Below are 25824 nucleotides of genomic sequence, written 5' to 3'. Positions count from 1 at the left end.
GCCCTCAGCCCCTTGCCGGCCCCGATCTTTCTTCTCCCTGGCCAAGCGTGGGCAAAGCTGGCTCCTGCTTCTGTGTTTCTTTTGGCTTCAAGGAGGCTGGCAGGGTTTTCCAATGGAATTTTACTGACAACCCACAAAGCCCAAAGGGAAATAAACAAGGGAAATCTGAGGACTTATAAAGTGTTGAGCTTATAAAATAAATTTTCTTTTCTTTTTTTTTTAAAAAGGGATGTTGTATTAGTTTCCTGTGGCTGCTGTAACAGATTAGCACAAGCTCAGTGGCTTAAAACAAAACCTGCTTATGACCTCACAGTTCCGGAGGCCAGAACTTTAAAATCCAGGTGTTAGCAGGGCTGGAGGGCAGGACTGGCAGGTGGGGAAAGGTAGTTTGTAACACTCTTTGACCTATATCATACCGGCATACAGTACATTAATAAAACATTTAAAATGGCCGGGTGTGGTGGCTCATGCCTATAATCCCAGCACTTTGGGAGACCGAGGCAGCAGTGTGGACAGTCAACTCAGTCACACTCCACAGTCAGAGGGCACTGGGTCCACAACCTCGCGCTGCAGCTTCCTCCGTGTGTGGCCTTGGGTGAGTCAGTTTAGCAACCAGGTCAGCGTGCCCATGTCCATAGTGGGTGCCACTGCCCACCTTGCCAGGTAGTTGTAACATCACTCGAGACCACAGGAACACGGCCACTGTTTCTTGGCACTTACCACCTCCAGGCCCCTGGTGAAGCGCTCCTGCCAGGTCACCTCATTAAATCCCCACGACAACCTTGTTGGAGGGCTGTTATTGTCCCCATTTTACAGCAGAGGCACTGAGACTGAGACACTGCAGCTGAGCCCACCCCTAGATGTTCTGACTTAATGGTGTCCACCAGGGCCGCCACCAGCCCTAGTTCTGCAAATTCTTCAGGTGACTGTGGTGAGCAGCAGGGTTGAGAACCTGGGCCCTGGCTTGAAACCATGAAGCACACCCTGTGCTCCCCCAGCCGGTCCGTCCCTCCTCCCTCGCTCTGTTCCCTCTCCCCTCGCTCTGTTCCCTCTCCCCTCGCTTTGGCCCCTCCTCCCTCACTCTGGTCCCTCCTCCCTCACTCTGTTCCCTCCCCCCTCGCTCTGGTCCCTCCCCCCTCGCTCTGGTCCCTCCTCCCTCGCTCTGGTCCCTCCCCCCTCGCTCTGGTCCCTCCTCCCTCGCTCTGGTCCCTCTTCCCTCGCTCTGGTCCCTCCCCCCTTACTCTGTTCCCTCCTCTCTTACTCCCTTCCAGGCTCTGCCTTGGGTACCAGGACTGACTTTTGCCATATACAAGCCAGTGGTCTTGGGACCGTGTCTGTCTTGTTTACTCAGCCCACACATAGGCGTGCTAGCTGGCCTGCCTCCCCTGCGAGGGCGTGTGGGGAAGGCAGGGAGCAGTCAGATCTGCCGTTCTCTGCCTGCCTCTGACTGAGGCGAGTTGGGGGGCACCCCTCGTCCCTGCTATCCCGGGAGTCTTCGTGGCTTCCCCATCTGTGTGCAGCCCCCTCACTCTCCTGAGATGTGCCTGCTGTCCCAGGGTGAGTGCCCAGCCCACCCTGCCCTGCTGGCCGTGGCTGGCTCCATGGTGGTCTGAGGGGCACTTTCCCAGATTGGGCCAGAGGATGTGAACTTGGGAGCTGGGGGCCGGGGGGAGATGAGGGGCCATTGTGTGTGCTGGGAAGCAGGGAAAGCCATTCGCAGATGCAGGACAATGGAGAAACTCAAGAGGCCTATCCATCGCCGTGGACCCAAGAGATGAGAAAGAGGGTCGGTCAGTTCTCACCAGCCTGTGAGGCCACTCCCTGCCCTAGAGTTCCAAGTGAAACTCCAATACATTTCCTTTTCTCTGAAGCTCATTGCATTCACGATGAAGAGACTCAGTGAAGACAGAACCGCTCTAGGACTGACGGCAGGGCAGGCAGCAACCTGCCTGACAGAGACCTCAATGGCAGGAGAATGGTCGCCTACAACTTCCAAAGAATACTCCATAAAGCTGAAACAGTCGAGCTCATCCAAGCAGAGGCAAAGGAGCCACTCTCCTCCCAATCCAGGCACCATGTAGTAACAACTGGAACTCTAGCCACCCATCCCTGGGCTTTCCCCAAGGAGCCCAGGAGGATGGCGTCCAGCAGGAAAGTTTCAGCCAAAGCCCCGCTGCTGGTCGGTTTCTGGGCTGCCTTGGGAGTGTGGTTGGTTTCTGGGCCACCTTGAACTCCCTGGGGTAGGACCTGAGAATCTAAATGTTGAATGTGCTTTGGGGCAGGATCTAGTTAAATGGCAGATCCTGATTCAGAAGGTCTCAGCGGGGCCTGAGGGTCCACCACCTGACAAGTCCCCCAGGAGAGGCTGCTGGTCTGAAGAGCACACCTGGAGAAGGTAAGGCTTAGCTGAGTCTGATGCTCAGTTAAAATTGGGAGCCCAGGCTGGGCACGGTGGCTCATGCCTGTAATCCCAGCATTTTGGGAGGCCGAGACAGGTGGATCACTTGAGGTCAGGAGTTTGAGACCAGCCTGACCAACATGGCAAAATCCCATCTCTATTGAAAACACAAAAATTAGCCAGGCATGGTGGGAGCCACCTGTAATCTCAGCTACTTGGGAGACTGAGGCAGGAGAATCACTTGAACCCAGGAGGTGGAGATTGCAGTGAGCCAAGATCGCGCCATTGCACTCCAGCCTTGGCGACAAGAGCGAAACTCCGTCTCAAAAATAAATAAATAAATAAATGAAACAAAAAAACCTGGGAACCCAGGTCGGTCCAGCTGCCCACTGGCTCCCTATTTTACAGAAGGAACATTCCATCCACTGTAAGGCCCAGAGAGCTGGGGATGCCGGCTGGGTTGATGGCTGTTCTCCCAGCTGAAGAAAGGAAGCTGGCAACGCAGAGAAGAAAGAGCAGGGACTCCGGAGACAACTGTGAGTTTCAGCCTCTCATTTGCTTAGTCAACTTGGACAAGACACAGAGCCCCTCAGAGCCTCAGTTTATGGAGCGTTGTTTGTGAAGATAGTGAGACTTGGGTAGATGTTGACTGTTTATAAATGCTAGTTCTTGTTTATTAATTGCAAAAGGAAATGCTTGCAGCCCGTACCTAGCTTGGTGCCCTGGCTGTGCCTTGGAAAGCTCTTATTGTGTTACGGGAGCTGTGAGTCACATGTGAGCAAAGAGTGGCAGCACCCGCTGGCAGGACCATGGCCACGGCCAGGCTTGCTGGGCAGGGTGGATGTTGGGGTGGGTGGTTTCCCCAACAAGCAGACCACAGGGCCTGACTCAGCAGCAAACTGCTCATGCCTCCTGATGACAGCGTACCTCTGCCTGCCGGGGAAGCTGGCCTGGCCCAGGAACACTGAGGACACCCAGGCTGTTAGTTCTCTTGCAAATTACTTAGTTCCTCTGAGTGGCTAATGGACCTAACCCGTTTGTCACCTCTTTCTGGGTTAATTCTGATAACTCAGAAAAACAAGCATTTTTAAGAGAAGTTTTTTATGGTAGTTCTCCATTAAAGGAAACATTTGGCTTCTCTTAGAAAAAGCAAAAAACATCCCCAGTGGGTCCCCATGAGACTGGGTGGGACTTCTCAGTGCTTTGAAGGACCTCACAGGAAGGAGGAGGTTTGCTCCCAGGGAAACACACCAGCCTCAAGTGCATGCCTGCAGCGAGCTTGTGGGAGCCTCGGGATGCCCAGGCTAAGAGGAAGGGGTGAGGGCATGGCCCACTTAACGCTTTCTCCTTCACAGAAACGGATTCTCACTCAGGGACCAGTCTGTGTCTGGAGCTGGGTGGAGAGCCAGCTGCTGCCTTGGGGGGTCCACAAGTGGTAGTAGGAGCAGAGCTGGCGGCTAGGTCATGGGGTCACCTGGCTGGAACCTTCTCCTGACAGCATCCCCTCCCCTGAGCCAGGTCTGGATGGCATACAGGTGTGCAGGTGAGTCTCTGTGGGGAGTTGAGCACTAAGCTCCTCTCCTTTCTGCTGCGGGCTGGGGACAAAATCTCCTGCCAGGGTTCTCTGGTGCCCTGAGGGGACTTCAGACTTAATTCTAATACTTCTCTCTTACTTCTCTCTTACTCACTGTAGTTATCCAGAAGGAGTAATGAAACCCTGTTCCATCCTGAGTGTCTTTACCAGATCCTTAAGGACAGAAATGGAGTCACTATGGTGACCAGCATTGACCCAACCCTTCTACATAGAGTTCAGAATGTGCACTCTGTCCCACATCATTGCATTGGGCACTGCCACACAGAAGTGCTTGAAGGCTAGGGGCTGCCATATCAAGAGCTGTAGACCTTGGTTAAATAACCACCCTCCATACCTGATTCTGCTGGGCCAAGTGCCACCTGCATAAATACAAGATACCAGGCAAAAGTTTGGACATTCTCTGGGGAAGGTCTGCTCTGCACAGGTGCTCCTTTGCAGAAGCATATCCTCCACTGGGTCTGTATATAGAGCATAACTTGTTCATAGGACCATGGCCACCCATCCAACCATTCATCCACTTTTCCTTTCTTCTATCCATCTGTCCATCGAGCCATCCATTCATCCATCTATTCATCTATCCATCCACACATCCATCCATCTACCCACCTATTCATCTTTTTATATATCCATCCATCCATCCACCCACCCATCCATCCATTCATCCACCACCCACTCTTCCTTCCATCCATTTAACCATCCATCCATCCATTCATCTATCCATCCATCCACCCACCCACCTTTCCTTCCTTCTATCCACTCATCCAAGCCATCTACCCACTTACCCACCTTTTTACCCATCCACCCATCTACCATCTACCCACCCTTGCTTCCATCCATCTAACCATCTATTCATTCATACTCATGGATCTTCCTTTCCTTTTCCTTCCTTCCTTCCTTCCTTCCTCCTTCTCTTCCCTTCCTTCCTTCGTCTCCTACATTCCTTCCCTCCTTTATTCCTTGCTTCTACCCATCCATTCAACCATCTATCCATCCTAGAACATCTGAATAGCATAACTCCGAGGAGTACTAGAGTACAATGTAAATGGTACCCCTGGTATTTTTCACCCTTCATTCATCCCTTCATTTATTATTTTTAGAAATGGCAATTCTTTTTTTTTTTTTTTTTTTTTGTGATGGAATCTTGCTCTGTCGCCCAGGCTGGAGTGCAGTGGTGCCATCTCAGCTCACTGCAACCTCTGCCTCCCAGGTTCAAGAGATTCTCCTGCCTCAGCCTCCTAAGTAGCTGGGATTATAGGCACGACAGGTGTGCGCCATCACGCCCCGCTAATTTTTGTATTTTTAGTACAGATGGGGTTTCACCATGTTGGTGAAGCTGGTCTCAAACTCCTGACCTCATGATCTGCCCACCTCGGTCTCCCAAAGTGCTGGGATTACAGGTGTGAGCCACTGTGCCTGGCTGAAATGGCAATTCTTATATCAAAGAGAAAATAAAAGGGAGGCAAAGTGGGAGGCAAAGACAGAACGAGCTGCAGAAGTCTGGCAGACTGTTGGAACTGGAAGGAACCTCCCCTGTCATCAAAGTCCAGTACTCCTCCATCTCCCGTGGCCAGGAAAGAGTCCTGAACACTCGTGAGGAGTCAATGGTGTTGTCTTAAGGAGCCAAAGTTCTCATGGATGCCTGTTTTATAAAGAGAAAGCTTATTTTGGGTTGGATTAAAAGGCTTTTCTTCTTTGATATTTTTTTTTATTTTTTCTTACATTGAAAAATCTTTGCTCTTAATTACATTAACAGAATTAGATGTTTTGCCCTACAATATATATTAGTTGAGGAATAATAACATCCACGTTATTACTGACAATATGTTTAGTGAAAATGGCTTAAGATTTTTTTGGCAACTCTTTTTGTCTTTAGGGCATGCCCCTCTTTGGGAACCTACAGTCACATTTCTGTGCCTTAAAGTCACTTGGGGATGGTCTCTGTGTGATTATACCACCACCTGCATATGAACAGATTTGTTTGTTCCATTTGTCTTTTGGTTTATAGGGGCTGCTATAAAAAATTTTTAGTTTTGTTTTACAATTATCAAAAACATTTACATATGACAATATTGAGTTTTACTTGAGCCCGGTGCTCCTGGAAAACAGTGAAGATTAAAGGAATTCCCCCTGCCAGGTGCAGTGGCTCAATCTGTAATCTCAGCACTTTGGAGACTGAGGCAGGAGGATCCCTTGAGGCCAGGAGTTCAAGACCAGCCTGCGTAACATAATGAGATCCCAGTTATGCAAAAAATTTTAAAAAGTTAGCCGGGTGTGGTTGCACACACCTGTAATCCTAGCTACTCTGGAGGCTGAAGTGGAAAGATTGCTTGAGCCCAGGAGTTAGAGGCTGCAGTGAGCCATGATTGCACCACTGCACTTCAGCCTGGGTGACAGAGTAAGACCCTGTCTCATAAAACAAAACGACAACAAAAAGCCAAAACAAGAGATTCTCCTCACACTTTTTTCCAGGAAAACAACATGCTGCAAAAAACCACCTTTCCCCATATGACTTTGTATTAGTCTGTTCTCACATTGCTAATAAAGACATACCTGAGACTGGGTAATTTGTAAAGGAAAGAGGTTCAATAGACTCACAGTTCCACATAGCTGGGGAGGCCTCACAACCATGGTGGAAGGCAAGGAGGAGCAAAGGCACATCTTACATGGTGGCAGGCAAGAGAGTGTGCAGCAGAACTCCCCTTTATAAAACCATCAGATCTCATGAGACTTATTCACTATCACTAGAACAGCACGGGGAAGACCCACCCCCATGATTCAATTACCTCCCACTGGGTCCCTCCCACAACATGTGGGAATTATGGGAATTACAATTCAAGATTTGGGTGGGGACACAGCCAACCACATCAGACTTCCATAAGGCCGAGGGATGTCCCCGTTATTTATCTATGAAAGGCCAGACACAGACCCTCCAAATTCCCAATCTTTGCCTCATAATTGATTAGCTGAATGGCCTGTTCCCACTGATCCATGGAAACAAAATGCTTGCTAGCCAGACTTGGGTAAGTTTCACTCCTTCTTCCTGGACTCTGAACTTTGACCAACTCTCAGCCTGAGCCTGCAGGCAGCCCCTCCAGAGCAGAGGCTGCCTCAGGGTGACATTTTCTGATCTATTTATCTGATTACATCACCGTTTCATCCCCCTTTCCACACCTGGCTCTTTCTAGCCTTGTTCTTTCTACAAAAGAGATCTTTTCACCTAACCCTTAAGACCCTTGCAGATGGCATGGTAAAGGCTTCTCTGTTTTGCAGTGCTCTCCATCCCAGCCCCTGTTGCAGTAGCCCCTTTCCTCCCTTGCAAAAATCTCTCAAATAGGTCTCTCCCCACTGAGTCTGGATTTGTGTTTTATTTGACGTGTGCTTGCAAAGTCAAATCTACAAGACAGGGCACATTTCTGAGCAGACTGGCTTTTATATCTGTCTCCCACTCTCCTCTCCTGGCAGCTTCCCTCTCCCTGTAGGTAACTTTTTTCCTTTTTTTGGTTTATCTTTTCATTAAAAATACGACAGTAGGATTCTATGTCGTATCCTCTTTCCTTTTGTTTAAGAACAGTGGTAGCCAATTGTACCCACCTGCTTCCATTTGCAGGTAAGAGCCTCACCCTCTTCAGCCCTCTGTGACTCTGAAAAGCCGTCAGCAGGGCGACCAGTGGCTGCTTTGCCCTAAGGGTTCTCAATGAGATGAAAGCGCTTTATAAACCAGTGGGCCTCAAAGTGGAGTGTGCATCCCAGTCACCTGGGGGTCCTGTTCATAGGTCCCACCCAGACTCCTAACTCAATAGGCTTGGCACGGGAAGCAGGAACCTGGATCTTTCAGAAGTTCACAGGGCTGCTGCTGCGGCCTGTAGGGGTGAGGGTGTCAGACTTTGAAAACTACTGGTATCAGTTGCCCTCAAGGGCAGGGCAAATGTTGGTGAGTATTAATAAAACTTCTGTACCATAGAACGCAGGACCTGGTTTGACTATAGACCCAGCCTGCCATTCCGGTTTGGGGCTTTCTTTCTTTTTTTTTTTTTTTGGGGGGACAGAGTCTCATTCTGTCACCCAGGCTAGAATGCAGTGGTGCAATCTCGGCTCACTGCAATCTCCGCCTCCAGGGTTCAAGGGATTCTCCTGCCTCAGCTTCCCAAGTAGCTGGGATTGCAGGTACATGTCACCACACCCAGCTAATTTTTGTAGTTTTAGTAGAGTCGGGATTCCACTATGTTGGCCAGGCTTGTCCCAAACTCCTGACCTCAGGTGATCTGCCCACCTCGGTCTCCCAAAGTGCTGGGATTAGGCGTGAGAAATGGTGCCCAGCCAGGTTTGGGGCTTTCTAAGGCCTTTCTGCTCAAAGTGTTGTCTGAGGACCAGTGGCTTCACCCAGGAGCACTCAGAAGTGCGGGCTGTCCCCTACCCCAGACCTGCCGAATCAGATTCTAATTTATCAAGATGCCAAATGAGTCAGAACTCCTGAAGCGTGAGAGGTGCTGCCTCAAGCCTTCTGCGCCTTCTGGTTTCCCTGCCAGTAGTTGACGCCCCTAGAGCGCAAACTCTAGATCTCACCCCATGGCCTGCTGAATGGGCTTTTCCTGCTCTCTCCCCCAAGACAGCCAAGCCAAGGCCCCATGACAACTGGCCCAGGCCTGGGCAATGTTTGGCTTGGCAAACTGCTGGGCAAAGTGGTACCAGGAGCCCTGCCATGCTGTGGCTCAAGTGTCTGTTCCCAGGGCCCCAGCTCTCCCTCCTCTTCGCGGTCTCTGGGGATGGCAGGTGGATCCTAACAGCCTTAAGGACTGCCTCCCAGAGGGGTTGTGGCCTGGAGCTCTCTGGGGCCCGGGGATGCTGGCTTTGAGCCTTTCCTGAAAATGAGTTAGATGGAGGCTGTTTTGGTTCCCTTACCGAATCCACGGTTGTCTGGCATGGACGGGATGGGCACAGGCCTGAAAGGTGTGGAGGAGGTAAGAGGTGGGTACTCCTCCTGCCCAGCCCACCCCATCTGCCTGGGAAGGGGCCAAAGCTGCTGGGCAGGGCAGTGTAAATGGTGAGGGGGGCCGGAGCCGTGGGGCTGGAGTTTCTCCCGCTGACACCCTATCTGTACCAGGAGAGACGGCAGCTTCTGTCTGCCTGGAGGCTGGCTCGGACAGTGGAGTTTCTGGAGTGGTGAAAGCCCCAGAGAGAGAGCTGGGCCCTGTGGGGAGGTCCTCCCCGTCCCTGTTCTGAGATCAGAGCATTTCCTGCCCCACCCCTGCGTCTTCTGCCCTTGAAGCCTTCCCGCATGGTTGGCAAATCCTCAGCCATGAGTTCCCTCCACTCTTCCATCCTGGGAGAGCCCTTCCCTCATCCCACCCTCATTGCCAGCCAGCCCCTCTTTCTCTCTGTCCAATTCCACAGGGTCCCCCAGTAAGCAGATTCTTCCCCAGGCTCCAGGCCTGGCTGGAGTGTGGCTCCAAGCAGGGCTGGGTGTGAATGGGTGTGAGGTCAAGGCCAGGACCCTGCTCAAAGCCAAGACCTCTGTGCTGGGTGGCACATGAGTTCCCACTGAATCCTCCAGCAGCCCCATCACAGAGGTGTGATCCCATTTACAGATGAAGACACCGAGGCTCAGAGTGGCCTGTTTAAGGTCATACCACCAGTAGGGTGTTGGCTGAGTCCCAGCCCTGCTCATTCTATTTATTTATTTATTTTTTAAATTTATTTTTACCTTTATTTTTAAAATAGACATCTCAGAGTAAGCCCTGCTCATTCTAACAGCTAAGGCAAGCAGGTAGAGGGAGACAGAAGAGGTCTTGGGTCCCAGATCAGGAATCCCGGTTCCGAGGTGCAAGGGCCGCTGTGCCTCACTGGCTACCTCACGTTTCAGCATGTGCCTGGCATGGCGAAGCCTGGACAGCCAGAACGGCTCCCTCTGCAGAGCCCGCCTCTTCTGTATAAGACCGGGCAGGTGGGACCTGCAAATGCGCCGTTTGGTGTCATGGTGCTGGCACTGACTCGAGCCCTTGTCACCCAGCTCCTCCTTGGTGCCAAGTGGCCAGAGCACTTCTAGAACCATCTGCTGGGTTTGAGATCGGAAGCCGACGGCCTGGTAAGAATTCAGGTTTTTTTGGGCCCTGCCCACTGGAGCTGGGCCATCTGTGGGTAGTTCGGGGGTGGTCAGTGTGGGGGCCGGGTTTGGGTGGGTTCCACTGTCAACCTTAGGAAAGGGTTAACCCAAAGGCCACAGGCATCTTGGGGACAGCTGTCGTATGCGGAAGAAACAGAACAAGAGCTCAGCAGCAGGAGAGAGATGCCGATGCCATGCTACTTCCATTAAGGAATTTATTTCTCTTTTAAAAACAACAACAGTGGCTCCATCTAGATCCAGCGGCACTGTGACACGGTAGACGGAACACACAGAGTTAGAGCAGCGGGAGAACAGAAGCCGCTGCCTTCAGGAGTGACCGCCACCATGGAAGTTTCCATTCATTAATGTCCAAATCTCCCTGAAAAAAATTAGAAAGCTTTGGATGCTAGAAGGATTATTATTATTTTAACAACACCAACAGCCACTAAACTCTTCTAATTGAGAACACTCGCTTAGGGACTGTTACAAAAATGACTTCTTGATGGACTAGGGAAAGACATCTAGACTCCACTTCAGGGGAAGCGTCTTTCTCTGCCGGGGAGAGCTGGCTTTTCAAATGTTTTCAATCACTGTCTCCGGCACAAGCCTTTACGTTTAGGCCAGGTGAGACACCCCCGGCCTGTGCAGGGTCTGACTTGCACACGCTGAGCTTCAACACTGGGTGGTGGGTGGGGAGGGCAGGCGCAGAAGGGGTCTCTGGGAGAGGCGGCTTTGCAATCGTGGCCTATTGTGATCAGGAAGATGGCAGCTCTCTGTGTTCATAATCCACACAGCGATGTCACTTCCAAATGCACAGACTTCATACTCACTATCTTCCCACAGCTGGGGCTAAAAAGTTCGAAGATGCTATCTCAGAGTGTTGGGTTATGAAAACGGGAGACCACCTCTTGGAAGTACAGGTATTCAGGAGGACGTGCATGCACACCAGGGGACCCCAGAGGACAGCTGAGTGTCACTCAGGCGTTTCCTCTTCTTCTCAGAGATTTCCGATTATCCAGGATGCCACCATCCCCTTTGGCAAGGCCTGGGATGCCAGGCTCAAGGAGGCTGCGGTGCCCCCTCCGTTTTGAGGGCAGCGGCTCAGTGGGAAAGTCGATGGGTAGCTGGAACTGATAACCCAAGCCTTTGGGGAAAGGACAGGGTGTGGAGGAAGAGGAGGGATTTCTGCAGCGGGGCCAGGCTCCTGGGAGAGGCATGGAGACTTGCCGGCTTCAGGAAGGGAAGGCCTCGGTATCCTCAGGGGCTCACCTGGGCTCTGATCCTACTTGATCCTACTGATCCTACTGTCCTACTTGATCCTACTGATCCTACTCTGATCCTACTGTCCATGCAAAGGCTGTGTGTGTCCCCAGGACTTCCCACCACCATTTGTCTCGGCAGCTGCTTGCTGGTATGTGTATGACCCGGCCTCACAGCTGTGTCTGTGGGCAGGCTAGGCCTCCCCGCCCCCGCCCCTCCGAGCAATGCCTTTCAGGAAGCCTCCCGTGGCCGCGCAGGCCACAGCAGCAGCGAGCAGCCCTAGAGCCCTGGGTTCCCAGCCAAGGAAGAGGAGAGAATGGGTTGCTGTGGCGTGCGAGTGCACCCTCCGCAAGGCGGGGACTGGGTCTTCTTGCTATTTTGGGTCGTATTCTGGGTGCCCCCCAAGGCACTCAATAAACACTTATAGGGCATCACGGTGACCATGGCAGAGACCACCTCTATCCACCAGGGACAGCAGCTCATCTCCTGAAATGCAGTTGCAGAGACGCTTCTAAGAGATCCCATGTCTCACCTCAAAGTCACGAAGTCAGTGAATGTCTGGTGAAAAAAATGTCATGCCTGGAGCAGAAAGACTCTTCTGTGAAGCGCTCAAATGTATTAAAGAGAGTAAATCCGTTCACCATCCAAATATGTCTTATCCTGGACAGGTGGATGGGTGGACAGTGTTGTTTGCTTTTAATTTTAAAATATCTTTTAAAAAATGACTGTATAGGCCAGGGACAGTGGCTCACACCTATAACCTCAGCACTTTGGGAGGCTGAGGCAGGAGGATAGCTTGGGATCAGGAGTTCGAGGCCAGCCTGGGCAACATGGTGAGACCCCCGTCTCTACAAAAAATCTTAAAAATTAGCTGAGTATGGTGGTGCATGCCTATGATCCCAGCTACCTTGGAAGCTGAGGCAGGAGGATAGCTTGGGCTCAGGAGTTTGAGGCTGCAGTGAGCCAGGATCATGCCACTGCACTTCAGCCTGGGCAACACAACGAGATCTTGTCTCAAAAAAAAAAAAAAAATGCGGCTATAGAAACCAAGGTTAGAGGAGGAGCGAGTCGGGGAAGGGACAGGACTGGGGACTCAGTAGGGAGAAGGGCTGATTCCCAGGTGCTGTTCTAAAGACTTCCTTTCTCTTACCACAAAGCAATGCATGAGCCAGAAGGAACAGGAGGCTTTAGTATGCCAAGTGACTCTGCCCCCATCTCCTCTGGGCACTCAGGGAGGGCTGGTGGCAAACATGATGGAAGACTCAAGTTATCATAGAATCCACGTGCAGGCCTTGTGACAGTACTGCCAGAGCTCTCATGACCTAGAAACATGGCAGCCACACTTCTGTCATCTTTCTTGCTCCCTGGAGATTCTCTACTGCAAACGGACAGGGCATTGCCTTTCAGGAATAAAAAGAGGCTGCTTTCCAACACCAAGAATCCATTTGGTAAGGACTGAGCTGCTATGAACTGGGCAAAAGGAACCAACCTCCTGGATGGGTGGCTGGGGTGGTGGCTTGGGCTGGTGACCGTCCTAGGATGATGGTCCTTCTTTTCATTGAAAAAGGAAGTTCAGCAAGAGCTTAAGGATCTTAAGATACCATTCAAAGAGTTTTCTACTTCCTTGGAAGACTTGAATATGGCTGTATTTGTTTTGCATTCAGCCCAAGAAAGGTAATGGAAGGAGCCTCATAAAACAAGAGCTGGTCTTGAACAAAAAAAATACTGCATATTAAAAAGATTTGAGGGAAGCCCAGCTATTTCTTCTCCCCCATTTCTTTGTAAAAGGGCCTCAAAATGATCAGTCCCAAAGGCCAGGACCCTTTTAGCAGCACGCCCCAGGACCCAGGGGTAGAGTCCGGGGGTAAGGCACGGAAACCGGGCCTCACAGCTGGTGTGCTCATGACTGTCCTCCCCACGGCTCGTGCTCCAATTCTGCCTGCGTCACACAGAGAAATGTGTTTGGGGTGATCACCCCCAAAGCCCCGCTGAGAGCCCACAGCAGGGGTGGGCTCCCAAGCATTCCCATTCTGTGGTTTGGGGTGGAACCTGCGGGTCTGCACTATTGACAGGAGGTGCAGGTGCAGCTAGGGCAGGGTCCATATGGTGAGAGACCCTGGCAGCTGCTGGGTGGCAGAGTCAGACACCAGGGACTCAGCCGGGCAGGGGACAGTGAGGTCAAATGTTCACCCTGTCCTGGACGGGAGGGGGGAGCAGATTGGCCCCTGGTCACTTCATCGAGGCAGGAGGAGGTGGCCAGCTGCTCCCTGGGGAGGGACAGCCCTGCTACAAGGGTGCGGGGGCTGCCTTCAGAGGCCCCTGGGCTGGCAAAGCCACCAAGTCCTCTGGGAGCTCCTGCCTGAGACTTTGAAATGTCCGACAGATCTTGCCTCTGCCCCACCTTCCTGGGGAAGGAACAATGACTTTGTCTTCAGCTCTTTGGTGGCTTGGTCTCTCCTTGGGCCCCTCGTTTGCCCGGAAAGACTGCCCCATCCATGCCACATGGGCCAGCACATTGATGGGGCTGTGAAGGTCTCGAAACCCTGTGAACGCTTCAGGAACATGCCGGGCCCCTGGGCCAGCCTCCCTCCCCACTACAGACACGACGCTGCTCCGTCAGGATGAGCGCACTGCCTCACTTCCCGATGCTCCCGTGGGCCCGGAGGCTTTGGGACACTTGGGGTTTCATGACAAATCTTTACGATCCTATGCTTCTGTTAAAAATAGAGCAAAAATCCCCCAATGCAAACCTCTTGAAAATGACTGGCTTTAGCAGTCAGGACCTGCTTAGAAGGAAAGAGGCCCATTGCCCACCAGGCTGCAAACATCTAGATCCGCGCGCCAGCCACCTTCCTGAAGGAAGAGCAGACAGAGGTGGGTACAACGGTGGCTCGGCGTGCCCCTCGAGGAGAAGGGCTCAGCCTAGGCGACTCCGAGGGCCCCAGGAGAGGACATTCTGGCTGGGAGGGAGAAGTCCCACATGTGTCTGGAACATTTAATTCAGATTGTTCCAAGCCGACAGAAGGGTGACACCAATGTGAGGAAATGGCTCCAGGGATAGATGTGGGTAAATACAACCAATCCTTCAAAGGTGAAGTGTGGATCACTTTCTACATTTAATAAAGACATTTTCTCATCTGAGGCTCTGGAAGTCTTGAGTCACATTTTTTTTTTTTGGTAACCCCCTCCCCGCTAAAATGCCTTGGAACACATGGCTTAACAGTGGCTGCACAGAAAATATACATCCTCAAAGTCTCACTTTCATTTAAATACAAATATACAAAATGTAAACTGAGACAGTAGAGAAATTTACAAAACTTTTCTTTAAAAATCATAAAGACAAAATTCAGTTCTAGTTATGACGCTATTAAAATACGTGCAAGTTGTCGTATCCAATTGGATTTCTATTGCAATGTTCACCAAAGACAAATCCAATCCACCCCGGCGGGGGCCGCCTCAGAAAACAGACCTGAGTGGAAATTTCTTTGAGAAACCTCGAGGTTCTACGTCAACGGGATGGACGGCCTCCTTCCCCGGCTCCCAGGGGGCTCCCCTGGCAGCCCCACCAGAGCAGGGGCTCCACTACTTCCGCTTCTAAGGAGAAGGGTCTGGGCTGGTTCCACTGCGGACTTTGAGGCCAGAGCCGAAACTAGCTGCTTCCGGTGGAGTTCGAGCTGACATGGTTTGAGTTTATGTGGTGGTTAAAACTGGTCTTGGAGCTGGGCGAACTCTTGGAATTGTTCTGATGCTGGGGTTGGGGTTGGGGGAGACGGGGTGGAGAGAACAGAAGTCAGTCCTGGGAGCCCTGGGGATGGGTCAGGGGCTGCCTCCGCCAGCTCCAACCCTTGCTTTTTATTGACTTTTGCAGTCTCCCCTCAGAGCCAGGTACAAGGGCCACCCCTGGAGGCACAGGTACCTGGGAAGAGCAATGGAATTAACAGAACCTCCAATCAGGGTGGAGGCGGCCCCTCCTATAATATCCACCTTGGTTAAGCCTGCAGGCCTGGGGTTACACTGCCTGGGCTGGAATTCTCAGTCTTCCCCTCCCTCGCAGAGTGGCCTTGGGCATGCAATTCCATCTCCCAGTTTCCTCTCCTGTAACACGGGAGAAGAGCAGCTTCCGCACAGGGTGGCTGGGAGGATACAATGGGGCCTCATATGCAAAGGGCTCTAGCGAGGGCCGGCCTGGGAGAGATGGGCGGTCGTTCCCATTGCTCAGGCCTTCCCTCTGCATCCCGTGGGTGCTGGGCCCTTCATGTTGCAGAGGGGAGGAGGAGGGAGGCAAGAAGCGTTTGCTTCACAGGTGCTGGTGCCCGCACAGTGCTAAGGGCCGCCACCCATGGCTCTAGGCAATGGGCATTTCTATCCTGATGTTTCAGGCAGGCAAACTGAGGCGGGAGAGGTTCCGTAAGTTGCCACATAACCAAGAAGTGTCAGGGCTGGGTTTGAAGCCGGGTCTGTGAGACTCCATGGTAATTTCTTTTTCTAGGACCCAGGGTGTTCTTAGCATGCCTGGCCATCACGGGAGGGAGAGGTCGTTCTTTCTGGAACTTCCGTTTTACTTGATGGAAGCATTGAAGCGTTATATTTTTATATTATCACTGGCTGAGTGTGCCCATCCTGGAGCTGGCTCTTTGTGGGGAGGAGGAAGGGGCAGAACTAGGTGAGGGAGCCTCCCAGGCTCCAGGATGGGCACACTGGGCCACTGCTTCCTCAAGGGCCAGGCCAAGACGGGGTGTATGATGGCCACCTTCATGGTGCGGGGTGAGGTGGGGGCCGTTCCCCGGCATTTCCTCCATTGGCCCACACCAACCCTTACCCAGGGCCAGGCTCTGACTGTCATTTCCCAAGGGCCCTGTCTCCTCTGGCTGCCAGCTAGAGGGCACAGCATTGGATGGGGGCCATCCCAGGAGCCGGAAGGTTCTGCGGGGTCAGCTTCTACCCCCAGTTCTCCCTGGGCTTATGATGTTCAGTCTTTACATGACTGAGGTTTCATAAGGGCCAGAGAGGGCAGTGGCTCTCAATCAGGGGTGACCGTGCCCCTAAGGACATTCAGCAATGTCTGGCTCCTTTATGGGCTCTCACGACTGGGGGATGGGGTGTTGCTGCATCTGGTGGGTGGAGGCCAAACTTGCTGCCCCAAATCTTGTGATGCACAGGACAGCACCGTGACAAGGAATTAACTGGCCCCAGATGCCAACAGTGTCAAGGCGGAGAAACCTAGAGGGAGGGTGAATTTGGGCTGGCCCTGCCCTTCTCCCTGGGGATCCCATCAGCTGCAGTGGGTATCAGGGGCCTTGGACATAATCAGTTGCCTTTCCAAGCTGCTACTGCCCCAGACTTCTGAGCCCCCCAAGGGTCTTCTCATTTCCCATGGAAGTGAGCCAGGGGTCTTGGGGCTGACTCCAGGACTGGCCAGGCATGGGTGTCTCACCTGACGCTTGAAGATTCTCTGGAGCAGCCCTTTCTTTGGCGGTTCCGGAGGGTGATTTCTGTTCAGATCTGGCGAGAGGGTACCATTAGGTCCAAACACGTTCAGCTCCTTAAAGCATTCTGTTTCTATCATCTGGAGGGGCCGTGAAAACAAAACACAGGCCGTCAACTGGGGCAGTCAGGAAGCCCAGCAGCAAAGCCACTGGGGCTGTCCCCTCCCCTGGCCTCACCTGCCCCTGAGCCACACGCCCTCCAGGTCTCGGGGGCTGGGTGAGGCTCCCCGTCAATGACTGGCCCGTGGTGGCGACAGCTCCCTACTTGGCCACTGACAGCTTTTGTGTGCTGCCTTCATGGAGAAAACAGAAACCAAGCGCTCATCCTCCCGCCGCCAAACTCATATTCCCGATGCCTCCTTCCCCCCGTCAGTCCCTCCCTCCTAGCCAGACCAAAGCAAGTGGCCTGCCCCGCTCACCTCATTTTGCCACGGGATGGACACAGAGCCCGTGGAGAACTTGGAGTAGAAGTCGTCATCTGTGTGGTCCAGATTGACGCCCTTCACAGTGGAGAACTGCTCAATGTCCAGCACGTCCTTACAGTACACGGCGCGGGGCTGCCGGGGGCACAGAGCCGGTCACACATGTGTCCTGCCTGCGGCTCCAGTGGCCCCGAGCCAGGCCTTGGGGTTTTGGGGAGCAGAGGGGAGTCTTCCCAGGACCCACCCCTAGAACTGCTGTGGGTAGTGCCTGGAGGGTGTGTGGCTCAGGAGCAGGTGAGTCCAGGGGAGGGGTCGGCCCCAGTGGCTTGGCTGGGCTTCCTGTCCACCTCAGATGATGGCCTGTGGGTTTTTTTGCAACCCTTCCAGATGACAGTGCAGCCCTCTCTCAGATCCATGAAGGGGACCCTGGCTGGGGTGACACAGGAGCTCGGGGCACCTGGGTGCCCAGCCCAGGGCTCCTTCCTGCCATCACTCTCTGGCTGAAGTCCCAGCTGTGGGGCTTAGGAACTTTGGGGAAGTCTCATATCCCCTGAGGCCTATGTCCTGTTTCCTTACCAGCAAAATGGGGACAATGAGACACCTGGGCAACGGGGCTGCTGTCAGTGCTGGCCACCGAGCCTGGCGCCCATAACTGGGAGCTGGTATTATTATGGTGGGCATATCTTTTACCTTACTCGTCCCTCAGCTGTGCACTGAAGGCCTGCTCTATGCCAGGGCAGAGATGAACCTGGGTGGACCCTGCCCTCTAAGAGTTCAAGGTTGGTGCGGGGAGGCTTCCCAGAGGCTCTGGAGATGAGGCCTTTATAGAGACAGCCCCAGGTGGGGTGCGAAGGGATCCCCAGACCTGGTGACACATCTGTCACTGGAGGGTAGAGGCTACCTCCTGCTTATAGTCTCCTGACATTTGGCTAATTTGAAGGTTGTGAATCAGTGCACCGGCTCAGCGTGGGCTCCGCCATGCCAGGAAGGTTCTAGCAATGGTCTCAGGGCTCGGCACTTTCTGGGACTCTCCCCTCCAGTCTGCTCTGGTCTCCAGCTCAAGGCTCAAGGCCATGCTGTCCCCAGCAGAGCAAACCATGGGCCCAAGTGCATGTGGGCGGAAGCAGGGGTGCGGGCAGGGGTGTCCAGTTGCACAGCTGCGACCCTTCTCTAGTTCCCAAAGCCCGGGGTGCATGCCACCGTGGAACTCAGCGGACTTTTAGCTGGAAGCAAGACCACATCATTCACACGGCAAGCGCAGAATGAAAACGCAGGGTCCATGTTCCACATTTAGAATTTTAAGATGGCAACAGAGGACACTGAGCCAGGTGTGGGGACCCAGGGTGCCCTAGGGGGTGCCCAAGTCAAGCTCACGAAGCTGGCCCTGGGTGGCTTGCAGAGGAATGTTAACAAATGAATGTATTTAAAAAATCTGTAATGGAACAGAAAGTTACCTGGCACACCCAAACCCCTCTTTCATGGCTATTATTTCCTTGGAAAGGTTTCCTTTTAAAATATGTTGATTTTTAGTTTTAAAAAAAGAGTCAATGGAAGTGAAAAAGATGACGTCACTAACAGCGCTCGTGGTTTAAGAATGTGGCAGCAGCCCCAACAGTGGTGTGGGGACAGGTGTGGGGGGCTGGCAGGGACGACTGTGGGGGGCTGGCAGGGACGACTGTGGGGGGCTGGCAGGGATGACTGTGGGGGGCTGGCAGGGATGACTGTGGGGGGCTGGCAGGGATGACTGTGGGGGGCTGGCGTGCAGCCTGGGGAGGGCCAGTGGGGAAAAGGCAAAGTCCCCAGCTCACAGCGGCTTCGCACTCCAGGGCCTGCAACCTTTGCTCACCTGAGGCCTCGGATGCCAGGAACAGAGGCCCTGGGCCACAGGGTACACAGCCAGGCAGGAGGGCACCGGTGGGCTGCTCTGTGCACCTTGTCAGGCTGTGCGCTTTGCGGGGCTCTGCTACCTCATCCTCCTAATGCCCTGATTCGAAGTGGCCAGAGTCACTCCCAGGGTGACCAACTGTCCCTGTCTCCCCAGGACACAAGACTTTCAGTGCTAAAAGCAGGACAGTCCCAGGCAAAGCAGGACAGTCGGTCGCCCTGACCCTCAGAGCCGCCTCCTTCCACACGCTGCTTCCGGGGCCCGGAGCGCTTTTCTCCAGCCATGCCTGGGTGCACGCAGAGGCCCCGCTACTCTCCGATCTTCCCGGAGGCTGCCTGTTCTTTTCTCTTGTGACTCGTATTTCTACTTCTATTTAAGGGGTTTTGCTGACACCCCTGCTCCTCTTCAGACTGGAAACCACCAACCGTTTTGTGCGCCATGGGATCTCCCTTGGGGCCTGGCATGGGACCTGGAGTGTGCTGGAAGGTAGAGGAATAGTTCCAATGCCATGACTAATCTCAGCCCATCACCATAGCAACAGGTAGCCCAGAGGCCACAAGGATGGCCACCCGGGTTCCAAACCTTTGCCACACCCCCAGTCTGGGTGCCCACATCCTCTCCAATTTCGGACATCAGCCCAATGGCACAACCGTGATGTTCATGCACTCAACACTATGTGGCTTCCTGGAACACCAAGGAGTGGCCACTCCCAAAGCCCTTGACACTAAAAACAAACAACAAATAAACAACACACTGCTTGCACGTGGCACTTCCCATAATAGTGACTCTCAACCCTGGCTCTATGCTAGAATCAGCTGGGGAGGTTTCAAAACTCCCGAAGCCCAAGTCTTACCCCAGACTCCCTGGGGACTGCATCCAAGGCGAGTGTTGTTCATGCTCCCCAGGCGGTTTGCCAGGCAGCCAGGGTCGAGAGCAATGCTGTGATTACCATCCTCCCCCTGCCTGCTCAAGCTCATCTGCAGATTGAGTTTGTAGCATTCAGTGACTTTCACTTTTTATTTTTTGCGATGCAGTCTCGCTCTGTCGCCCAGGCTGGAGTGCAGTGGTATAATCTCAGCTCACTGCAACCTCTGCCTCCTGGGTTCAAGTGATTCTCCCGCCTCAGCCTCCCAAGTAGCTGGGATTATAGGTATGTGCCACCACGCCCGGTTAATTTTTGTATTTTAGTAGAGATGGGGTTTCACCACATTGGCCAGGCTGGTCTCGAACTCCTAACCCGACTGCCTCAGGCTTCCCAAGTGCTGGGATTAGAGGCATGAGCCACCATGCCCGGCCTACTCTTTATATTCTCAGTGGCCCCCGTGTTTCTCCAAAAAGCATTCCCTGATTACCCATCACACTGATGCCATCCTTGGCCGGACGGGGTCTGTGGTGTGGTTGCCATGGACACTGATCCGCACCCAACAGCTTCCCAAGCCAGCTGCTGTCCCAGAGGACCAGGGGATCCCCACCTACAGGGGGTGCTAGAGTTCCAAGGATGGTGCCCACCCGCCTCCACTCAGGGCCGTACTGGTAAGTGATAACCACTGGTTCTGGGGGAGGGGGACACCGAGGCCCTGATTTGTAGCATTTGCAAATTGCTGCTGTGCAGACGCTACCACCGGGATCTACTGTAAGCTACCGACGCAAAGCCACTGGACACGGGACTGGGAAGAGATGTGCCTATGAGCTCTCTGGAGATGCAGTCATTCGCCTGCAGCACTCTGCCGCTCCCACGGCCTCCACAGTCCCTGGCCCAGTCCCCACTGCCGGCAAGGGGTCATCTGCGGGAGCGTGGCAGGAGCCAAAGCACGGCAGGCCTTCCTGGCTTCTGACTCCCTGACTTTAAACAGAGCAGGCCCCGGAATCACAGCACGTATCCCACGCAGATCACCCAGCCTCTGCCTGGTCTGCCTCTCTTGGGCCTCTGATCCAGCTGAGAGCTCATGATTTACAGACCATGTAGGGGACTTTCAAGGACAATTCTACCTCAGCTGGAATCTTGCCTCACACACCGACTTGGGGACGTGGGGACCTCCTGGGAAGATGCAACTCCCTGCAATGTGAGCTGCTGGGGGAGGGGCCTCTTATGTTTCTGCCTGGCCCAGAACCTGGCGTCAACAGTAGGTGCTCAATGCATGCATGCTGGTCAAGATGAACTGAATGTGGTGGCCGTCAATGCTCTTGAAAGCATTCCCCATTCAGTTCTCATTTCACCCTCAGATCTCCCAGGCAGGTGGGAGGCATGAGTGTTACTGGCTTCATTGGACAGGGAGGAAACTGACGCTTAGAAGGAATCTGTCCAGGACCCCCAGACCTGGGAAAGTGCCCAAGTCTCTGGACAGCCAATGTGGGCTCCCTGGGACACGCCTCTTCCGCACTGCCTGGCACGAAGTTCATCTGCAGCTTAGGCAAGGAGTGGCCGGGAGGGGACTCTGGTCCCCACAAAGACACGATGTGCCCCACACTCTGCACCAGCTCACTGTGAGGCAGCACTGGGGGGCAGCCCTGGGTACCCTGCGAAGGGAGCTGCTGGGGGCAGGGGGAGGCTACTCACGTCTGGAACGAAGGGAGGGTCCAACATCCCGGCTTCTAAGCGCTTGAAGTTCATGTTCCTGAAGAAGGGGTGTCTCTTGACCTCTGCAGCCCCCTCCTCCTGGCAGCCCAGCCTCTGCTTTGCATCTTTGGTGAGCAGCTGAAACAGACAGCCCCATGAAGCCAGGTCCCCTGGGCCTCTCCTCCTGCCCGGACCTCCTGCCTCCACAGTGTCTGCACCATGCCTAGGAACCCAAGACACGCTGCCCCACCCTGCAAAGGTCTTGCTTCAGGGCTGCCTCTGAGTCTTGGCGTGCACCTGTGCTCACACATTCACAGCCTGGCTAGATGCCTGAGGGGACAGGAGAGCAGGAATCTTGTTTCTCCCAGGATTACAGACCTCATTCCTGGGTTATGGTGGGTACTTATTAATGGGTGTCGAGTCACTGTCACCTCCTCTGTGTAGGGTAAGCAACAAAAGGCAAGGACTGCATCAATAGCTCTCTCTCATGCACATACTCAGCTAATTTGCAGAGTTGTACCTCCTGGGTGCAAGCCCCTTCCTGACAGAGAAGGCACTGCGGAGGGACTTGGCCTCTAGGAGTGCTCAGACTCATGGGGGGCTAATCATGCTCAGAGGACGCATCAAGGTGATACAGATTGGGCTCCCCGGGGGGAGGGGGCATGACTGGCTGCCAGCTGGAGGTCAGGGAGCTGCATGGGGAAGAGGTATACAGGTAGAGGGAACTGCACCAGCAAAGCAGAGTGGCAGGACGTGCAGGGTGTGTCTGGGGAACACCCAAAACACGTTTGACTTAGAGAGCGGGAGGAGGGTGCAGAGATGGGTCAGGAGGAGGGGGCTGGTCAGGGAGAGATGATGGAGGATCCTGAAGGCCAGGTCAGGTGGCGGGATTTTCATCTGGAGGTAGAAGGAGCCAGGGATGGTTGAGGTAGGAGAGTGTCTTCATCAGAACCATGAGGCAGGAAGGTTACTAGGAGAGGAAGAGTCTTTGGGGGCAGACACCCAGGTGAGATGGGATGAGGCTATGAATGAGGCCAGAGGGCTGGACCCGCGCAGGGGGCCTTGACTAGCCATGGCCAGCCACACGACCGCAGGGCCCTGGCCCCTGACCTGCACTCCCAGTGCCCCAGCCTCGTGATTCTCTCTTCTCCTCTACCTTACTAAGCGCTGCAGCTGTACGCAGTTGGTGTCTACTAAGTGTCTGCTTTGAGGCTAAAATCCAGAGGAGCAGCCTGCATGGGGTAGGGGCCCAGCCTTGTCTTTTCCCAGTGCCCCGTGCGCTTTGCTCATATTCATCCCATGTACACTTCCTGCTGGTCCCTGTGGGGCAGGCGCTGCGCCGGCTGGGGATGCCAGGGAGAGTAAGCAGCCAGATCGGCCTCCTGGGGCTCAGGGTCTGGAGGGGGCTGCCCCCCAAACAAAGGAATCGAAGGTGGCATCAGGCCCAGCACCAGGTTCCACCCTTGAAAGGACTAAGCAGAGAGCTCAGTCGCTCACAGCATTGCCCTCTAATGCCCCCATGGACCGCCAGGCTGGTGGCTCAGGGTCTGGCGCTCATGCCTCTGCTTCTCTCTCTGGGGGCTTCACTGTTCAACAAAGGCTCAAGGCATTGGGCTGGGCTGGGCTGGGCCCAGGTGCTGCACTGTTCTAAGCAGTCCCTCAGAGGCAAGTCTCCTTCTGCAGTGGCTGCAGCGGCTGGCCAGGAAGGTGGCACAAATGACGATAAGAAAGGCGAGGGGTGGGCTAGGTGGGCCGGACCAGGCTATGTGTCAGCTCCTGCCAGGTGGGATGGCAGCCAGGGCCTGGGACTTCTGCTTTTCAAGAGAAGCCAGAAAATCCAGGCTATTATATGAAATCTCCTCATTTTTAAATCTTGGCAATGAACCTACCATTTACTTCTTTTGAAAAACCGTGTGCAGGTTGAACAAAACACCTGCCTATATGCTGCCATTTGAAACCCTGACATCCGGTCAACGGTTTGCAGCCACATCGTCAGGTAAAGAGTTTGCAACCATGCTATCAGGTGGATACCAGGAGAAGTGAGAGGAAGAGGTGTGAGCTGGGATGGGTGGGGCAGGCAGAGCAGGCTTCCTGGAGGAGGAGTACAGATGGGCTGGAAGGACAAGTGAGACCAAGATGGCTGAAGGGCAAGAGGGAGCTGGAGTGGGGCTAAGGCCCAGTGCTGGGACTGAGCAGGGGTTTGGGGAAGATGGAGGCTGAGGTCTCAGCCAATGGACTGGGCTCAGGGGAGATGTGTGAATTTCTGGGCTCCAAGAGGAGGGGGAGCGGGTTCTGCGGCTGCTAAGGTAGAATGGGGGACAGACCTGGGGGCCAGAGACCGGCTTCCTCACTGATTGTGGAGGGACCCTCTTAGGCAGGCAGGGCTGGAGCCACCAGAGCCTAGAAATAGCCCTGTGAACCCAGGGCCTGCGAGGTCTCCTGGCAAGTCAGGCTCTGCAGTGTCCTGAGCTCCCGCCAGCTGGAGGGCACAAGGCAGGCCTGGATGCCGGAGATGCTGCAGTCAAGGGCGTGAGGGAGGCCTAAGACTAGACTCCCAAGACCCAAGATCATATGTAAGGGAAGCCGCAGCAAGGCCAGAGGCTTCCAGAGGACAGTGGTTTTGTACCCACGGGACAGGTCCTCCGGGAGCAGCAGGCTTTCTCTCAGTGTCCACCAGGGGGCAGAAGAGGGACAGCAGAGCCCTGGTCCAGGCTGCAGCAGGAGATCCCAGCCCCAAAGCCAGGGGCCAAGGTGGGTGTCTGGGGTCTGGGGGTGAGACTGGGGCCCTCTCCGCCTCGTCATCCTCTTAGTACGTCCCATATCCCTGCTGAGATCTCTCAAGATCTGCTTCTCTGATTGCCTGGCTCTGACCTGGGACGTTTGGTGATGCTCTGCCCACGGCTGTCTGACCTCTTCTTTCCCTTGTCTAGTTTTGTTGCACCTGACAGATATCTCCCGATGAGACAGCCAAGTATGGCTCACACCCACGTTTCCATTTACCCGCCCAGTGCTGCACTGCTCCTCCAGTCCCCTCACCCTAGCCCTGGCTGCAATGACCATGTGGCTTTCTCTGAGGCCCCAGCTGCACGGTGGGCCAACAGCTGTGGGGTTAGGGTGTGGGTCTGCTGTACACACAGGCCTTCTTCCCACAGCTCTGTGATGTGAGGATGAGGTTGGTGACAGGAAGGGGCTGAGCAGAGGTGTTTGGCTGCAGGAGAGGGGCCTCCGGGGTGAGGAGCCGAGCCAGACCCTCCTGGGGCCGCTTGCGGTGCAGATCTCAGGTCTTCCTGAGCAGAAGCATTGCGACTTTTAATCAACTCCCGGGCTTGCTGCTTCCTAAACTCCGGGAGTTGCCTGGGTTGTCAATGCACACGCTGAATCTGCCCCCAAAGTCCCTGCAGATGTAGAGGGGTGGGAAGTGTGGTTCCCCCCTCCCAGGCTCGGCCTGCCCACCTGTGGCTCCGGGTATATGGGGCTCCAGGGAGCGGAGAGGAAGTCTGTGGGCTGGCAAGTGTGGAGCTGGGTGCTCCGGCCCCTCCTGTCCCTATGAGACTGGCATTAGAGGGCAGCTGCTTGCAGTGTGGGTGCCAGCACAGCTGTGCTGGGGACCATAAGGAGGAGGGCCCCAAGGGGGCATGGGCTGGACTTGGGGGCTGAGAGCCAGGCAGGAGCAGGAAGTGGCCATCTCCCCATAAAGCCAGCCACTAGTCCTGGTTCCCAGAGAAGGGCCTGAGGGCCAGCATGGGGGGGGCCCAGGGGCAGGGGTGCACAGGCAGACTTCACTCCCATATCCCCCACTTCCAATGGCTCCTGTCATTCCTTTATCTGGCTTCCAGTCCCCACATCTGGCTCCGCCCACCCGGCTTTTGGTTGGGTCTGACCTCACTATCCCTAGACCCTGTCATGCAGGAGCCAGGCTGGTGTGATCAGCAGTCCATCTAGTGGTGGAAAACTTTGTCATAAGATGTTCAAAGACTGAAATCATTGCCCCCACCCCTCGTAGCCCTTCGTCTTAAACCAACACCTTGGGATCCAGAGGTGGAGGGAGCAGGAGGCCCAAGGGCAAGGGCCTGGGCTTGGCCCAAGGTTGCTTTGTGTCTGGGGCACCAGCTCAGACCATCT

The 25824-nt window shown here is 54.2% G+C and overlaps 1 protein-coding gene and 1 long non-coding RNA gene across 13 annotated transcripts in view; one reads left to right on the top strand and one right to left on the bottom strand.

The window, feature by feature from the left end:
- The first annotated feature begins 358 nt into the window (after positions 1-358).
- Positions 359-12390, top strand: LOC129048367 (uncharacterized). Of its 5 annotated transcripts, XR_008510663.2 has the most exons (8): positions 664-922; positions 1872-2179; positions 2283-2395; positions 2807-2934; positions 3754-3941; positions 9853-10074; positions 10335-10716; positions 10936-12390. It is a non-coding gene; the product is annotated as an uncharacterized LOC129048367 (long non-coding RNA). The 5 variants fall into 5 exon arrangements; XR_008510665.2 differs by lacking the exon at positions 664-922 and having other exon boundaries at positions 1008-2395; positions 10936-11012; positions 11780-12390; XR_010141633.1 differs by lacking the exon at positions 664-922 and having other exon boundaries at positions 1570-2179; positions 10000-10074.
- A 2054-nt stretch (positions 12391-14444) lies between these two features.
- Positions 14445-25824, bottom strand: part of GRK5 (G protein-coupled receptor kinase 5) — a 251111-nt gene continuing 239731 nt past the window's right edge. For 4 of the 8 annotated variants that reach the window (XM_054521377.2, XM_054521378.2, XM_054521379.2 and 1 more), the window contains 4 exons: positions 21703-21840; positions 17258-17395; positions 16787-16918; positions 14445-15268 (listed from right to left, as the gene is read on the bottom strand). In XM_054521377.2, coding sequence (XP_054377352.1) covers positions 15143-15268; positions 16787-16918; positions 17258-17395; positions 21703-21840 — 534 coding nt within the window. In that variant the 3' untranslated portion in view covers positions 14445-15142. 8 annotated transcript variants of the gene reach the window in all.

This window comes from Pongo abelii, chromosome 8 (assembly GCF_028885655.2).
Source record: "Pongo abelii isolate AG06213 chromosome 8, NHGRI_mPonAbe1-v2.0_pri, whole genome shotgun sequence".
NCBI lineage: Eukaryota > Metazoa > Chordata > Mammalia > Primates > Hominidae > Pongo > Pongo abelii.
Note: the sequence above shows the minus strand (reverse complement) of the source record. Positions and strands in the feature narration are given on the sequence as shown.